This window comes from Hippocampus comes, unplaced genomic scaffold (assembly GCF_001891065.2).
Source record: "Hippocampus comes isolate QL1 unplaced genomic scaffold, H_comes_QL1_v1.1 scaffold345, whole genome shotgun sequence".
NCBI lineage: Eukaryota > Metazoa > Chordata > Actinopteri > Syngnathiformes > Syngnathidae > Hippocampus > Hippocampus comes.
This window is the reverse complement of record NW_017805538.1, coordinates 1312110-1325494: the sequence shown is the minus strand read 5'-3', so window position 1 is coordinate 1325494 and position 13385 is coordinate 1312110. Positions and strand designations below refer to the sequence as shown.

General features: G+C 45.3%; 1 protein-coding gene across 1 annotated transcript in view; it reads right to left on the bottom strand.

Annotated features, from left to right (window-relative positions):
* raph1b (Ras association (RalGDS/AF-6) and pleckstrin homology domains 1b) overlaps nucleotides 1-13385 on the bottom strand; it is a 44585-nt gene that overhangs the window by 18486 nt on the left and 12714 nt on the right. The window contains exons 2-8 of the mRNA XM_019878517.1: nucleotides 11768-11850; nucleotides 4699-4818; nucleotides 4355-4460; nucleotides 4071-4250; nucleotides 3382-3812; nucleotides 2842-2928; nucleotides 1226-1300 (exon numbers count right to left, since the gene is read on the bottom strand). Coding sequence (XP_019734076.1) covers nucleotides 1226-1300; nucleotides 2842-2928; nucleotides 3382-3812; nucleotides 4071-4250; nucleotides 4355-4460; nucleotides 4699-4818 — 999 coding nt within the window. The 5' untranslated portion in view covers nucleotides 11768-11850. The remainder of the gene's footprint in view (nucleotides 1-1225; nucleotides 1301-2841; nucleotides 2929-3381; nucleotides 3813-4070; nucleotides 4251-4354; nucleotides 4461-4698; nucleotides 4819-11767; nucleotides 11851-13385) is intronic.

The following is a 13385-nucleotide window of genomic DNA, read 5'->3' as shown; positions in this document are numbered from 1 at the left end:
TAGCACCCTTAAAAAGGCATGAAAACCCTCTTCAAACACCAGAACCCCCCCCCCCCCTCTCTCTCTCTCTCTCTCTCTCTCTCTCTCTCTCTCTCTCTCTCGTGCCCAATTGAGGGACACCCACAGCAGGTCTGCCAACCCAGTGAGCTCAATTTCCATGCCTATTTCTCTTCGAACCAATCAGGGCCAAGGGGATGGGGGACCGTGACCAGGACTGACCTCAGCACTAACGCACAAAGACAAGGACAGAGAATTTGGGTAAAGTGTTGAATATTTCAAAGTGTGTGTGTGTGTGTGTGTGCGCGTGCGTGCGCGTGTACGTTAGCTGAGAGTCTTAAGGTGGGGGTATTGAAGGCCGCGCCTCAAGCCTCTTACCTCCTTGACCCAGACTACCACTTTCACATGACTGGCTCCAGCACTGTTTGGCTGACACATCCTGCGCAGCGGCAGGCTTTTAGTCGCCCTTTAGTGTGTGAAACAAGGTCACACGGGTTGGGCAGGCTCACCGGTCACACTGTAGCATTAATCCCCTTCACATCTCCATTTTCCATTGTTCCTTCGGCGCATCTCACACACACACGTGCACGCACTTTTTCATCCCGCGCGCACTATTTTATTGATCTTCAAAAATGGAGCCAAAGTCAAGCAGCAACGGAACACATCATTTTTCAGGCGGGTCGCACAAAACTACACGACTCATCAAAATCGTATGCACACTTTTGAGTTGTGCTCGTAACACACCCCAGTGGAGATTATGATGGACAACATCTCTGTCGATATGGACTTAACCCACTTCCCCCAAGACCCGGTTTGCAGACCTGCAGATGAAGAGGAAAGAACCCCTGGGCAAGGCAATGAACCCATATCAAATTCAAGGCAAGATCACACTACGTCATATTTGGGCGGCAAAAGTGTGGCGTTAGAAACGCACTAAGTGACAAAGGGTTGTCGGAGTCGTCGTTTGACACCCCTTCTTTTCTTAGTCACAGAAATTGCACGGCTAAATAATGAATGATTGCTGCATCTGCTGAAAATTAGTACAGTGCACCTACGCAAGTGAAAGGTGACGGTGATTATAGGTAGGCATCACTGCGAAAACCACAAGACACATCTGTGACGTGCATAGAAGCAGAGAAGAGCGTGAGCATCAACTCAATATAGAAGAGAACCCCCTCCACACCAAAAAAAAAAAAAAAAAAACAAGGATATACTTGAAGAAATTCACCTTAGTCAGGAGGTGAGAAGGCTTTCCCGCTATGCTTTTCAGAATAAGGGAGGTTTCTTGATCCAGATAGGAGTGCTTGGGGTGAGAAGAATAAAACAGCAATGGAGAGGAAAGGAAAAATCAAGGGGTCAATATCTGGTCATTCTTGGAGGGTTAATAATCATTACACGCTACCTGTACTCACAAATGTTGGGGATATTCGGCTTTGGGTAAAATTTCAGCATGTACCTACACTGGCACTAAAAGCTTTCACCTGAACTTCATTTGACCTTTTCCAAACTTTTGAACGCACGTGTCAACCTATTCAGTGTTTCAGTAGTTTTTGCACAACTCGCTGTTCTCTCACAATTGGTTGATCCATGGGCATGAAACACCCGTTGTGAATTTTGCCGTTCGGCTCCTCAACAGCAAGTTGTATGAAAGTACTGAAACGATGAATGGTTGGACATTCACAAGTTTAGAGGTCATATTAAGTTCAACGGTTCAGGTTATATTACATGTCCGATTCATGCAAGAATTTGACCCTAAAGCGGATTATCCTGAGCTTTCTGTGAGGAGTGTATACTTTACTATGAAGCGTGGACGTCGCAGTCCAGTTCAAAAAATGAAAAGGTGAAGCTTCGAGTTAAAAGCTGCAGCAAAGGAGCACTGAATGTTAAGAGCACAAAAGAAGTACTGTACTGCGTTTAACAAATTTATTCCAGCATCCAGCATCAGGATTTGTCGATCATTTTGAGATACAGAGGACCCGAAATATTCCTGCCAGCTAAAAGCAAAATTCCTTGAATAATTGATGGCCATCCAATTACATTGAAAAAAATTAATCCCTTAAAAAAAATTGCGAATAGCTGAACATTAACACACATTTTTCTGTTCAGCAATGCAAGTAAACAACGATATTTGAGATGTTAAGAAATAGTGTTTTCCATTTTTTGCGCAACGGTCAATTTTCACATTCATGGCTACCTCTTTTAGGATTAAAAGTACAATTTTGGTTAAAATGCTTCATTAGCTTAACAATGAAGTAATTAGCAATGGTGTTCATATCGGACAGCTGTGTGTGGCATAAACCTGACATTTGGTGATGGTGTAGTAAATTTGTTCAGCACTGTATTTGTATAAAAGCCTCATCAGACACACCGCGAGATGAGGTGCTGAAAAGTCGAACAAGATCCCATCCAAAAAGCTGCAGAAAATATGTTGTCTTTACGAAGAAAGTTTTGGAGTGTCACTGTCATCATTCATTTTGAACACTTTCTTCTAGTTGTACTTTGAAGTGACACTTCATCATACTGCAGCTGTTTCGAATATTTTGGGTCACTCTGAAATGCCTGTCGGTATGATGTATGTGCAGTTCTACACCACAACCATATGAAAAACACAGATAGTACATCTCCGACAGTGTAAATCAAAACTGAGCATTATCATTGTCAAGACAGATTATTGGGAACACATCTCTTGTCACGGATGATGGATCGCATTCGATTATGCAGCTGTACCTAATAATGTGGCCGTGCCTGAATTCTCAGGTTCAAGTAACAACATCAGGCAGTCGTGTAGAACCGAGTTAGCATGCATGCGCACAGTCACACCCACACAGACAAACATGCACTTACGGTGGCCCGATCCACTTCACCCTGTTGTGAGGTGAAGTCAAGGTGCCGCCGAGCCGTTTTACCGTTGGCCCACCGCAGTGTGACATGCTGGAAATGTGCATGTGTGCAGATGAAGATAGAAGAAATGATGCAAACATAAAAGATGAACACATGCAAGGTCGGCACGGAGGTCACAGTGCGTGCCAAACTTCACGGAATGAACAGAAACATTTGCCGTTTCTCACGTTCGCATGAACCTTACCCTCGACGATTGTTAAAAATGTACAAGAGAGTGAAAGGAGTCATTCAGGAGCAGTCACGTTTCGAAGATTACAACGCCCTTATTAGCAAACTCCCCAAAGCAAAAACAATAAGTGTGCTGTATTTGCAAACACATGCAGCGTCTCACATGCTTTGTGGTTCGACGTGCACAAAAACAACCAGATTGAGGGAAACCGGTCGGCGCTTTGGAAATGACCGCCTTTCATGCCAAATCAGATTGTGACTGTTAAGTGCACACAGAAGCCGACACACATTGTGAGCTAGCTTTTCATGTCATACCTCGGTGCTGGTTTGGTTTTGTCTCTGTACAGTCGGGCTGCTCCTCTCATCCACCTCTCCACCAGTCATCCCTTTATCAATGTCAAGGGAGTCCATACTGGAGGCCGATGCACACGCGGAGTTTACGCTCGACCGCTGGGATGGAGCCTCCTGTTCGCTGACCGCGCCCACTGAGCCCGTCCGTCGATGTTGCTGGCCGCCCCCAGACGAGCCAGACGAGGGACGTCTTAACGTGGTGGACGAGAAGGAGGATGAGGATGAAGAGGACGACGAGGACGTCTGACGGGCGGCTTCGTCCATGCTGAGAGAGGCCTTTTCCAGCTGAGAGGTGATGTCATCCAGGGAAATGTTGGAAGCCACAGGGCGTGCGGTGACACTGCCGCCTCGCACCGTGTTGGCCGGAGATGCCCGAGTGCTGCTACTGGCACTTCCTGCTTGAGGATTGTGCATTTAAACACCACATGCCCTGCATTAATGCATTTCTTTACAAAGACCGACAAACATAGACAATATGGATTAAAAGACTTGGGACAGAGCTTTTTTTTCTGGGGCGGGGGGGTCATATGGTCTTTAACTTTCAGTTGTCCCAAAATGTTTGCTCATATAGTGTATACAGTATTTGAAAACAGTGTCCATGTTACAGGGGTATTGAATTGTATTATAACAACCCTGACTCCCAATACTTGTACCTCCACTGCTTCCCCCTCCACTGGTGCCTGGCTGCTTGGTGCTGGCAATGCGCCCCCCTGGCGTGCGCTTGCTCTGACTCCGAGAGTTTGGTTTGGAAATGGTACTAAGCTCCTGTTCAATGGTACACAAGTCAGCCATCAGAGCATCCAAGTCTACAGTGTCGCCCTGGTTCAGTGCCTCTGCATGAAGACGAGTTAGGAGGCATTAGTGTATTTCTCTTTTGGGCGGAGGATCAACCGTATGAAGCAAACTGAGCCACGGATGACATGAAACTTGGGCTCACCATTTATGTTATACATTGAAAACCGGTAGGAGAAATTGGCAATGTTTGTCTCTTGCCGGAGAGGAGGCTTCTGCAGCGCCTTCTGGGGCCTGCCGTCATCCATACTCTATGAAGACAATACAAACAATTATGGTGTTTGGTGAAAATAAAAAAACAAACAAAATTCCATGGTGTCCATCTGCTTTGTCATCGCAAACAAGATTGCTGGCATATATAACACAGTGGAGGTGGTCAAATAAAAAGCGAGTTGCTAGGATACAGAGTGTGGCAACAGGAATAGCAGTGTTCAAGTTGCTATGGTTACAGTCCCATCCTTAGGCGTGTGTGTTAATCTGTGCGTTAACCTGTGTGAGCTTGTCCAACTCCCCCAGCCAGGCTCCAAACATTTTGTCCAGGTCTTGGTCCTCCTTATCACTGTCCTCCTCGGCTCCATGATCCAACTCGTCATCTGATACCTGCTCCATCTAGCAGACGCACATCCAAAAGGCACAGCAAAGTAGTTACCGGTATTTGAATGCACATCCAAATGTGGAAATGGAAAACACACACACACACACACACACACACACACACACACACGAAAACGTGAGCTCAGCTCAACTTTCACGACAACCGCTCATGGGTAGCTGTTGTGTCTTAAAGTATAACCTAATGAGCAGGAATGTCGCTTGGGTGAAAGTTCGTGTGGGAAGCATTCGTATCATTGTTAATGGTCGATCATCGACAAACCACAAGAATCACATGACGCCGCATTACCATGGAAACAATACCATGCAAAGCAGTCTGGCACTCTGTAGCAGTTGTCGAGGCAGGCAAAGCCAACAGCTGCCTCGCGCTTTCAAAAGGTGATGACAGAGCGCCCTCTTGTGGACTCAGAGGGAAATAGTGAAACTGCAGCTGTGTGCCCCTTCACCCAATTCGAGATGTTCAATCATTTTATTTATGAATTAAGTTCGTTTTCAATCAGCAATAGCAGATGACGCGACATGATGCGTCAGAAATTCATCTATTACTATGTTACAATGAATATAAAGATTACAAACCCAACACAAAAGCGGTTTGATACACACTTCTGAAATAACATTTGTGGAGACACTGATCGTGTTCAGGATTCCTATCAACAATAATTTGACAACAATGTTGGTGGCCCATGCATAAGGCCATAAAACCGCACACAAAACTACAAAAGCGCGTCTGACACAGTACTGAGAGCTCACAGCCTTCACCCCCCTTTATTTAGACAGCATGATGCTATCCACCCAGTTGAATGGACTGACATGCCAGCCTGCACTGAACAATGTGGTTTAAACTAGTGACTCACAAGAGGGAGACAGAGGCGGTGACAAGTCTGGGACTGTTTAAAAACATTTGTCCCACGTTGGAAAATAATTAACTACGTACAAGAAAATCGGCAAAATGTTACCAATTGCTCTCATTGCGCTTTTGTCTTGACCAAACAAACCCTCCTCAACCCTGCCCAGCAAGTAAGGAGTTACTCATTTGGGATGAACCCTTATATACCATATGGTATTTTGATCTCTTATATGAATTAGCTTGGGTTATATGAAGTGACACTACCATGGCTGCAACTGAGTTAGCAGATTCTATAGGGCAAAGTGTGCAAATAACTGCCACGTCACTCCGACCAACAAACCAAGGCAGACAATCATTGAACTGTAGATTGACCAGGTGCTCACCAAACACATCAAATATGTGGACCAAAACAAACCAACCGATCATATAAGTGCGAGTGTATGTGTGTGTAAAAATAGGCCGCTAACTCATGGGCCTTGGGCGTGGGAGGACCAGGAGAGCGAGATGGCTTGAAGCCAACTGTTTGACAATATTCTCTGTGGTGCCTTCTCTCTGTGCAAATACTCACTTTTAACAGCTGTGTTGAAACAGCAATCAGCCTGAAGTTCTTCAAGACATAATTGCTGGCGCACCGCGCGTGCGGGCACCCAACACACCAAGCTCACTTCCCTCAGAGGCTCCGGTACGGCGGCCTTCTGCTTTCTTCGTCTCCACAACTGAGGCAATGATGTGGTCCAAGAAGTTGGGAAGGCTGCTCTTCAGTTTGTCACTCTGAGGAAAGACAATTAGACATGGTTCACAAGCTATGCACTTATTGAACATACTTTAAGCCTTTTTTAAGTACTGTGTTTTTAGGAGTTTCACGCTCAACAATTTCACAATATTGTAATTTTCAGGCTCATAAATTAACCAGTACGTGGCAACCAAACTGGTACTGTTCTGCCGCGCGCGCACACACACACACACACACACACACACACACACACACACACACACACACACACACACACACACACACACACACACACACACTATCCATCCATCCCTGAATATGCTAATTCTTTCCAACTGCAAAGAGTTAAAAAAAGGCTAAAATAAACATTGACACAGAATAAAAGAAAAGATAAAAACAGAACGCAAGTTGCTGTTGTTCGAATGCAATTGTATCCTCAATGGTGTGTGCTAGTGCAGTTTTAAGTGAATTACCACCTGAGCCAGTGCTTTTAAGATTATGTAGTATGACCCAAGGGAGGTTCAGGGACGGGTGGAAAGCGGGCGTGTGTCCTAAGGCATCATTTTAAACCAGACAGCTTTGGCCTTTTATCCGCCGATACCGCAGGGGTCCTGCTCTCTTGTCTGAGCATGACCGGCACTCATCTGTCTCCTGTGACTAAGGCCGGCTCAGAGGTCAGGGGGTGGGGGGAACGTCCGAGGTCGCAAGTCCCTTCGCTGCTGAAGTCGTGGTGCGTTGGATGAGCATCGTTGACAAAGAGGTGCGATGCTCCTTAAACCGCTTTAAAGAACGTACAGGTGCAAGCACATTGATGAAAAAGAGGTAGCGGAGGAGTCTATTTCTATCTTTAGACACTCATCAGAGTGTTGGGCCGTTTGAAAAGCAGAGCGATGTGTCTCGTTTTTCCCTTCAGTCTTTGCAAGAGCACTGACTATAGTTTTTAAGTATGCCAACATTCAGTGCACTGGGAGGACTTAAACGACTTAAATGATCCTAATACTTCTCAGACAATTTTTTTGTACCTAGGGTCGATGAGAGTTTAAAAAACAAAACAAAAATGAGCTTGCTGACTCTGCTCATTTTCAGTCACGACACGGAATAAGTGATGTTGCATGAAGCCAACTTGGGCTTTGGCAAACAGAATGTGACCACTTTCAACTGCAAGCAAGCTTTATTTTCCATAGTTCTTCAAGCATTCATTCTTGCATCGGCCAGTGGGCTGTGGTAGATATTTATGAAAAGAAGATGAAAACAAGAACTAGAATGGCACTGCATATAAAGCAGACCACCGCCACGGCTGAACTGTTAATGAGTGAGGAAAAAAAGCGGAGCATTGCATTCGGGTTTTTTCCCCCCCGTCCTTATTTACCAGGCGACTTTATAGGTCATGAACAGCGATTCTTAATAGTCCATCGGTTCTGGGAGAGGAGTCATGTTATGTGTGTGGTGTTCTTCCAGAGATTTCCTTGCAACATCGACGCCACTTCATAATTTCAACTTTAATATCTTAAACTTACTAATAAATCCTTTCATAACTCAGTCGCTCAGTAAACAGGATAGTTGACAGGCGAATGAACAGTATTAGCTGAGTGCACACTATTGTCGTAAAATACGGCCACGATGACTGAGTTTTAGTCAAGACTATTTCTGGATCTGGTCACATCCTTCAACACGCAGAACAGAGCAGGTCTCAGGTTATTTTTCCCCAACCCCATGACTGCAGACATGGCTAATGCCTGACCAATACTTCAATAATCCCTTTCATGGCCAACAAGCCACGAGAGGAATGCAGCTACGCCAAACAGGCTGACTCATCCTCTGGCCGTCAACATGTGTTGAGCTGCTGACAAGATGTCTGCAAAACACATTTTCCTTGGTGGCCAAGACGAGCCACTTTTTCTTCCTGGCCAATTGCTGGTACCTCACCGATGACTAAAAAGAAAGAGAGAAATTGGCTGATCTCTTCAGAATTACTGGTGGTTGGAAAAAAAATAAATAAAAATGATGATGCTGTTTCTAAACAACACCTTTTTACCTCTTGTCCGAAACTGGGATTTTCCATTCATGCCAAACGCACTATCAAGTCTGGGTATATGAAATTTGATATGGAAATTATCTTCGTACTGTTTTGTACGTATATCTGACTTCAGCCCTCAATTAGCAGATGGAGTTCATTATCATTCATATATTCTTCTTCCAAGGTGTTTCCTTATTCAGTGATACCATTTTATGGATGAAGTTTTGGTCTTTTTTTTTCTACAATACAAAAACCAAAGGCGAAAACTAATGAGAAGTTTGGTTTCCTCGGCTAGGAAACAAAAGAAGATCAGTTCTATTTAAAACAACACACACCAAATGTCACACGTGCCAAAAACAAGGCGCAACTACAATGTAAGGGTGCAACTGATGGTAGATGAGATGGATAACAGAGAGAATGATGGATGTGTTCAATAAGAGAGGGAGCCGCTTCGGATGTGAATAGAGTGGAGGGTGCAATGAGGCCAACAGCTCCAGTGTCATTAGTCAACAGGGAATGAGAAGGTGCACATTTACGGAGTCGCGCGCACTCAAAACAAGTGCACCAAAGCGCAGCATGACACAGTGAATTGCTTGGGATTACACAGCCAATTATAGAGGAGGGGCACAGAAAGAGGAGGGTTGGGCACAGAGAGGGGAGGAAGGTGGAGACAAGGCCGGCAGATGGACAGTGAGTGCAAGGGAGAGTAGAAATGAGATTGGTCAGCAGATGCAGTGAACAATAGCTCCCCAATATCAGACAGAGAGTGAGCAGGAGAACAGTTGTTTCCATGGTGACAGCACTCTGCTCTACAGACACAGCGCCTTGCAAGTCATTGCCAGTCATCACTGCGGCGACATCACGTGATCCATTCCCTTGGTCATATCAGCAAAAGCAGGGTAAATACAGTGTCGCCTTGAGATACGAGTGACTCGAGTGACATTTTTGCTTGACTTGGGAGCACAGACTTGAGATGCAAGCCCTGTATGCTGGCAGTGAACTCAACTCCCTTTACAACAAACAGCAGTTTGGCAGATAGTGAACAATTCTTCCAAAATGAGGCTTCCAAGTGTTTGTTTTAAGTTGACTGTCAAACTAAACAAAACAAAGAGAAATATACTTTCACTATCTAAGCAACAGAGTGAACGCAAATGGTGTGGCAACACCCAGACAAATAATATAACAATGCTCAGTTGTATATTATTTATCCTCTGCATAGAACAACTAAGATTAGTGCCGTACTGATGAGCTGAGAGATTCATTGAGATGTCTCAATGAAAAGTGGAGCCGTATAAACACGTGTTTTGTACTGGCTAAGACGGGAACAGAAGAAGGCACAGAACAATGGCCATTCATTTGATGCAGTATGACAAAACCTGTTTCTTTATTTTATTCAATTATGTTATTATTGTATGTTTTTAACAAGCACGGCATTATGGAGGGCTATTTTTCCTCAAGGAAATACGTGAGACATTTTTTGTTGTCTTTTGGGCAAGAAAGCTGGAACCGCTCAATGGCCTATACATTCATTTAAATGAATGATTATTTGAGATACAAGTGCGGTCACAGAGTGAATTAAATTCCTATCTCAAGGCAACACTGCAGTTAAAAAAAACATCTCAGATGATGAGGCGAAATGCAAGGTAGAGCCACTTTCTGAGCATTCTTTGTTGGGGTTTGGGAAAAAAAGTCGACCACGAAACTAAGCTGGCATAAAATATTTGCACCGAGGCGTCGCCAGCCGTACAACGCATTTCCTGTCTACATAAAACGTCCATTCTACTGTATCCAAACAAGTCGTGACCATTTCACAGTCTTTTAGTACTCTCTGTTGGTGGAAAGTTGATACTGCAGCCAATGATGTCCTGACAGGGGTCACCACAGCGATTCTATGTTTGACACCGTTTTTATGCTGTCAGCCATTCCGAATGCCACCCACCCATTTTCGGAGCAGTAAAGGTTGGGAATTGAAATCTAGTGTAGCCACTAGGATGTGACTGTTCGTCACCGGGATTTGTCCTTCCGATTATTTAATTTGTCGATGAAATAGTTGGTAGTATAATCGATTCAAAGAGATTGAATAGTGACCATCCCAGTCACGTACAGACGGCAGCTGAGTATATGTTGTAATCCTGCTTACAGTTCAGAATAGTAGTGTCACATGCCACGGGTTCAAACAACACTGACAGGGTGATGACGGTGGCATTCTCACCACTTTGGTAAAAAAACAAAACCAAAACCAAAACCCAACATGAATTAAACAGTAAAGTACAATCACTGTAAATGCAATGTTCAAGTGAGCCCACTCCATATTAACCAAATTTAGACAAGCGCCAAGCTAATTCTCAGCTATTATCTGAGCTAGAAAGTCAAAATGGCCTCCGCACCAGAAGCGCTAATGTTTCAGTGTTTTGTCAACTCAAGAAGAGGCTGTATGTCTGCTCCTTGTTTGATAATGATAACAATGTAACACACTTGCTGCAGAAGCAGCACATTCCTCCTTGAGCTCAGCAAACCACACAAACGAATGCATCAAAGCATTCTTCCTGCTGTTTGCTGGATGCTACCTACAGGCCGAGAGATGTGCACTCTAGTGTACTACCCTCGCCCTCACCCCATTTTCCTCATCGCTTGTTTCTGAAGCCCCGCAGCGAGCCAGCGTGTGGCTGGTCCTGAAAGGCAGGATTCAATTCAACAGCGTCCGTTTGCTTGTCGCAATAAACAGACACAAATGTGGCTTTATCTGGTTTTCCTCTCACAATCTGCAAGGGCTATCATCTGCAAAAATTGCAGCAGTGTTCCATGATAAAGCTGCTAAGTTGACTTTTTAGGGTGATAAAAAAGGGGCTCCTGCTTCTCTCTTCCTGGGAAGTGCATCAACTGACGGCAAATTAATCTCTCAACATATGATTGTCCCTTTGAATATACGTAACGAAGCAGGATGAACAAGGTGCAAAGATTGATATGCTGCTCATCCGCGACTGTCATTGCGGAGAATGAAAGCTCGCAAAGCAGTGCTGCCTCTTGCGTCAAGTCTGTCACGGATGGCGCTCACATGGTTTCACTTAAAATGGGAATGATCTCCTGAGGCTTGGCTCCTCTTCCATTTGGCTTTTATTTACAAAACCCTTTGGCTGCAAATAACAAGCAAATGCGCCCGTGCTTGAATGCGCAATGATAAATACCTGCTGTATTTGAAGATACCAGCTTCGATGCAACTTCTGTGGCAGTTTTTGATCACAGCAACTTATGCATTAGTCTTAAATGGGGTGACTGACAGATCTGCTCTTTAGAATTTTGTGCCACCAGCAAGCAGCCATCAGTCACGCCAGTGCACAGCAACTCTTACCTCTCAAATGGCTTGGCCCTCTCCCTACTGAGGTTACAGGTCAGTCGAAACCACCACTCCACTCTGACGGGGCCTTTAAACCGCTGAAAAAGAGCCAAACGGACAAGAAAAGGCATCAGTCGGGGAAATTCCAAAACGTAAGGATCAGCTGCTGCAGCAGAGGAACGGCGTAAGCTGGCAGCTACAGGAGAGCAGACTGATCCTTCTGTTACAAGAATGCAGCAGATTAACCGCAGAAGGAACTGACACACAGGCTGAGCGAAGCAGGAATTGTTATACGCTATACTTGAGCATGGAAGCCTTCAGTTCACTGCAGCGCCTTTCATAGAACACAATCTGACCATGTGAATTCATAAACACATATTTGCCTCCAAGTGTTTGGCTTTCGCCCAGCCACAAACGCAATTTTAGGTGACTGAAAAGCGAAGGGGGAGACGTCAGCTGCTGAGAAGTATCAGAAAGCAGTTCCCAGTGGCCTCAGCTGTTCCTTCGTTTTTCTGTGCAACAACTGTTATTCGCACCCCAGTGTGCGGCCTTGCACAAGAAGAAACACTGACTGCGTATTTCCATGGCAAACACACACCAGGCGCAGAGTTGGCCTGCGTGTTTGTTAGCAGACACGTCACCAATACTCCGGCTCACGCCCCACCCCCTTCCAGCTGCCTGGTGCAAACTGTGCCCAGTCAACGTGAAATAACACTCCATGAGCGTGGGGGCAGCAAGCAGGTGTGGCAATGAATGACACATGGACCAGTGCAGCTGCAGGGAAACACAGTTGCTGAAGCCACAACAGCGTCAGGGTCGGCGGGCAGCTGCTCACCGGCACAAGACAAAGAGACCATGTCATAAAAAGAAACCGAGAAGCAGAAAAAAAAAAAAAAAGAAAGATACTTTTGAAAGATTCAAACCAACGCACACTTTCATGTGTTTTTGGGTTCATGTATTCTTTGCACTAAAAAACATTCAGTGAGAGCCCCACGTACTATAAAACATCTGCCGCTTCGAGCCAGAAGCAACAGAAAGTGCACAGGCGAGCCTTTTCAGAGCTAGAGGAGCCCTTGTGAGGGGGTGGGGGGGTGTAAATAAAAACAACAGCACGCGGCCACCCTGAAAAGTGTCCTGCATACAGAAAACAAGGGGAAACACTGTAGTGGTGAGTACAGGTGTGTCCTTGTTCGCCCACGCGTCACAACCATTCACCGCGCTCCTCGGAGGTAGCTCATTTCCTGTTAGGGCGCAGGAAGTCGAAAAGAGGGAAGGACGGCGGCCCAGCAAAGGTTATGATGATGTCATAGGGAAAGAGAAAGACGGGACTGTTGTCGGAAAGCGCAGGAAACGACCACACCGGCTCGAATGCACTGAGTAACACCGAGAACGACTTCCTTTGCGGAGAAATGAGCGTTGGCATCAACCACGACTGCGGTTTCCCCGATCACGACCGTTCTCTACAGTCGGCTGATGGATGGGCCAGAACTGGGTTGAGAAGGTGCATTAGTATTGGTCAGCGCATTGCTTTTAGTACGGATGACGACCCAAACAAGTCTCGGCTCTTTCTTGGCCAACTGCCTGCCCAACATTGAACACCTAAAAACAGGTTTGAGTGCAGCTAAGGAGAACA